This window comes from Dipteris shenzhenensis, chromosome 18 (genome assembly GCF_047967505.1).
Source record: "Dipteris shenzhenensis isolate YYH24624 ecotype China chromosome 18, Dip_SZ_1.0, whole genome shotgun sequence".
NCBI lineage: Eukaryota > Viridiplantae > Streptophyta > Polypodiopsida > Gleicheniales > Dipteridaceae > Dipteris > Dipteris shenzhenensis.
In genome coordinates this window covers 30,584,253-30,588,756 of record NC_141613.1, presented here as the reverse complement: position 1 = coordinate 30,588,756, position 4,504 = coordinate 30,584,253, and the positions used below count along the sequence as shown (strand labels likewise).

At 46.7% G+C, this 4,504-nt stretch overlaps 1 protein-coding gene across 1 annotated transcript; it reads left to right on the top strand.

The window, feature by feature from the left end:
- Nucleotides 1-1,681: 1,681 nt before the first annotated feature.
- LOC147891097 (putative F-box protein At4g22030) lies at nt 1,682-3,076 on the top strand. Its single transcript, XM_087389154.1, has one exon. The coding sequence runs from the start codon at nt 1,682-1,684 to the stop codon at nt 3,074-3,076; it is 1,395 nt and encodes a 464-aa protein (XP_087245280.1).
- The last annotated feature ends 1,428 nt before the right edge of the window (nt 3,077-4,504 follow it).

Below are 4,504 nucleotides of genomic sequence, written 5' to 3'. Positions count from 1 at the left end.
AAAGCAATTTGGTTTAGGGGTTCAGAAAAGTGCAAGCCCTCTACACTTTAACATTGGTGTTAATGAGTGGAAAGATCATGTTTCCTTACTCTAGTTATAGTTTTTTTTTAAATTTATATAAGAATTCCTCCCAATCACCCATTCACACATCCATGGCCAACCACAAAGGGCATATCATGTTTCCTCACTCTACTTGTACTTGAAGTGCAAACCCACTATTCCAAACATCATTATCCATCCAATTGCAATTGGGACCATGAAGAGAATTTAATGTTGCATACTGAGCACGTTGATTGAGTCCATAAATGCAAAGGTGCTTTGTTTGAAATTGGTGAGAGACACTCTCAATAGTCTCATTTGATTCGTGTGACTTGAAAAAATTGCCTATATATTTACATAGTCTTAGAGCAATGACAAGTCATTGAATAGGCCTCCCCTTGGTATTTTCGTATACCGTGCAGTATTTGGCTAGTGAGACGGTCAACCCCAAATCCCTATCTACTTGTTGTTTTAGCAAAAAGCAAAGCAATATGGTTTAGGGGTTCAGAAAAAAGCAAGCCCTCTACACTTTAACATTGGTGTTAATGAGTGGAAAGATCATGTTTCCTTACTCTAGTTATAGTTTTTTTTTTAATTTATATAAGAATTCCTCCCAATCACCCATTCACACATCCATGGCCAACCACAAAGGGCATATCATGTTTCCTCACTCTACTTGTACTTGAAGTGCAAACCCACTATTCCAAACATCATTATCCATCCAATTGCAATTGGGACCATGAAGAGAATTTAATGTTGCATACTGAGCACGTTGATTGAGTCCATAAATGCAAAGGTGCTTTGTTTGAAATTGGTGAGAGACACTCTCAATAGTCTCATTTGATTCGTGTGACTTGAAAAAATTGCCTATATATTTACATAGTCTTAGAGCAATGACAAGTCATTGAATAGGCCTCCCCTCCAAATCAATAAAACTCCTATTAATTAATTTCTTTGTGGGGGGGGGAGGGGGCGCGATTAACCTATTCTTTGGAGGGCAACAATTAATGTGACGCGATTAGCCTATGGGTATGGTGGTGGCTTCTCGGTGGCTTCGGTGGCTTCTTCGAGAAGCCACCGAGAAGCCACCAATTCCAGAGTCGGGGGTAGCAGAGTAAGGCGGGGGGCTACGAAGCCCTCCCCAAAGGAAGAGGAATGGGGGGAGGAGGAGGGAGGAAGAGGATGGAGGGAGTAGAGGTGTAGGAAGGAGGGGAGGGAGCAAGAGGGGAGGAGGAAGGAGAGAGGGAGGAGTTGGAAGGAGGAAGGACGACCGGGGAGGGAGAGCTGGACGGAGGAGGGAGCAGCGACAGCAACAATTGGAGGATAGGTTAATCGCGGAGATGGGATAATCGCGTAGAGATAGGTTAATGGGTACATAGCAGAGGCAGATTAATTAATTGGAAGCGAATAGGGGAAGGTTGAAGAATTGAAAACACGACAAAGTTAAACGTTGAAAGGAAACGGCGAGTGTCCCATGATTTCAAAGCAAGGGGCACGGTCCAACGTCGACTCAATCAGCCTCTTTTAAGGAGGTTGCTCATAAAAAGGATAGCGGGGCAGTTGCTGAGAACACAATCGCTTCAACCCAACACGTTTAAGCATTTCACCTTTCAAAACCCACTTTCTTCTTCTTCTTCTTTGCATGGCACTGCGTTTGCCTGCAGTCCCGCAAACCATAAACTCTCCGATCAGCTCGTCCCCCCCCCTCATCTTTCAGGTTTGCCTAATAAGAGCAGGCGTAGCCCGGCTCCAAAGCCGCTCCCCAACGGCGTCTAATTGCTCAACCGCCGCAGCAACAAAATTGAGCTGCATAGCTTCCGACGCATCTCATCACAGCTCCGCATTTCCCAGGAATGCCCAGCTTCCACAACGTCTTCAGAATATTGCTCCCTCCTCCACTTCATCAACAGTCCGCCCCACCATCTTGTACACGTCCTGCATGAAGGCGGACCATCTGGCTTTCTGGGATAACCAGGATGGCCTTGTACAAAAAAAGGCCCGAGGAGGAGCCTGGAGCGACTCGGAAGAGGAAGAAGATTCGATGTCGCTGGCAGAATTGCGCTTGTTAGCAAACGTAGCCGCGGATCGAGCCGAGATGCACTCCATCCTCGCCCAACAGCGGGACAGTTGGAACAAGCTCTTCCAGAACACCCTCACCGCGGCCACCATGACTGCGACCGTCCTGGCGGGCCTGGATGGACAGCACCATAGCTTGAGCTTAAGCTTGCCTGCCTTCTGCTTGGATGCCGGGTGTGCATTCGTGATGTCCGTCGTCAACCAATTTCAACCCTCTCAGTTGGCCGAAGAACAGCGGACTGCCTCTCGCCTCTTCAAGAAGCTCGTCAGTGACATCCAATACGCACTGCAACTCCCTCCACATCTAAGGCAACGCACCGCAGCACTGCTTAAAGATTCAAGAGGCAGGCTCCAAGCCCTGGACAGGGCATACCCTATGCCATTGACCCCCGGTGGGCTCGAGAAGTTCCCGCCTCGAGTCGTTCCTCCGACTCTGAGCAACCCACCGGGTCCTCCTTCTACAGCACAGCTGCCGGCCCGCCAGAGGAACGGGTGGAACGATTCCATCGCTCGCGAGTTAAGGGACGTATCAACCCTGCTTCATGATTCCGACATCCAAACTTACAGCAATTGGGCCACCAATGTCCAGAAGGTCAACAAGTGTCTGGCTATAGCAGCGCCCTTGTTTGCCATCTTCGGGGCGGCGCTCAATGCTGTAGACGGTTTCGCGTGGAGCAGCAGCAGCCTGGGCCCGCACGCAGCGACTTGCAGCCTTCTCGCAGCCTTTGCTGGGAGCTTTTCGCACGACATGCAACTAGGAATGGTGTTCGAGCTATATAGGAATTCTGCGGGCTACTACGGAGAAGTCAAGGCATCCATCGACAAAAACCTGGAGGTTCCCGCAGAAGAACGGGAAAATGGGGTTCTGTTCAGCCAAAGGGTAGCTTACGAGTTGGGTCGCGAAGATGGGCAGCTACCCATAGTGCCCCCAGGTGCCAAGACCGCAGGAACTCTCTTCTGATCTGCCAGCCTCACACTTTTTTACTCCAGGCAGCCTAGGGAGAAGTTTGGGTTTTTTGATCTCTCGTTGAGCCACTTGTCACGGCACACAGTCTAGGGAGAAGTTTGGGTGTTTTGATCTCTCGTTGAGCCACTTATCACAATCGTGAACCTTGATTTTACGCAAAAAGTATGAGAAGCTTTTCACCATATGGGAGAAAAGCATAGAACTGTTTTTCTCATAAATAGTATTTTCTCTGTTTTGAACTAACGGTGGAGAGGTCTCCTCCTTGTAGCATCTTCAACCAACCTTGACAAGTTTGCAAGGTAAGATTTTAGGCCAATCTATGAGTGTTAGTTTTTGTAGTTGTTTCATTATGGTTTTGAGGTTTCTATGGTGTCGTGTGTTAATTTTCGTAGCCATCTTGTGCTCAAGGTGCTGCAGTCCTTTATAAGTAAGGAAATTTTAACCCTTGTATATAGTAGATGCGAGCTAGCACTTGACACTCGGTAAAAAATCGTTGAACAGTTCCCTTATCGTGCGATACTTCTGCTACCGTCTGTATTTGCATTTACAAAACATGGCCTAGCTACTCCATGGAAGATCTGCTACGCTAACTACACAACATTATTAGATCTGTAAAAAAGTCTCACAACTTCAAGTTCGCAATTCTTAAGGGACTCACCAATGGTGATTGGGTAAGTCCTCTTTGGGTTTCTATTGGTACCAGATGTGAGAGGAGGTGGAGAGGTCTCCTCCTTGTAGCATCTTCAACCAACCTTGACAAGTTTGCAAGGTAAGATTTTAGGCCAATCTATGAGTGTTAGGTTTTGTAGTTGTTTCATTATGGTTTTGAGGTTTCTATGGTGTCGTGTGTTAATTTTCATAGCCATCTTGTGCTCAAGGTGCTGCAGTCCTTTATATGTAAGGAAATTTTAACCCTCGTATATAGTAGATGCGAGCTAGCACTTGACACTCGGGATTGGGAGTCAGAGAAACAGCCGAGCTTCTGTCTCCCTCTATACTTCCACCCCTTCTCCCTATATCTTGATCATCTCCTTTTCCCTCCCCCGCCCTGCCTCCACCAAAATCGTTGAACAGTTCCCTTATCGTGCGATACTTCTGCTACCGTCTGTATTTGCATTTACAAAACATGGCCTAGCTACTCCATGGAAGATCTGCTACGCTAACTACACAACATTATTAGATCTATAAAAAAGTCTCACAACTTCAAGTTCGCAATTCTTAAGGGACTCACCAATGGTGATTGGGTAAGTCCTCTTTGGGTTTCTATTGGTACCAGATGTGAGAGGAGGGTGTATTGAAACTAGTAGAATCTATGAATTGGGCACAACAACGATAATAGAAATAGACTTGTAGAGGTGACTTTTTGTGTATGAGTGGGTAAGGCTTTATGACGTAGATGGCATATTAAGGATGATGAAATTT

Excerpts from the sequence above, each read along its gene's own strand:
- LOC147891097 (XM_087389154.1), top strand. The coding sequence starts at position 1,682 with ATGGCACTGCGTTTGCCTGCAGTCCCGCAAACCATAAACTCTCCGATC.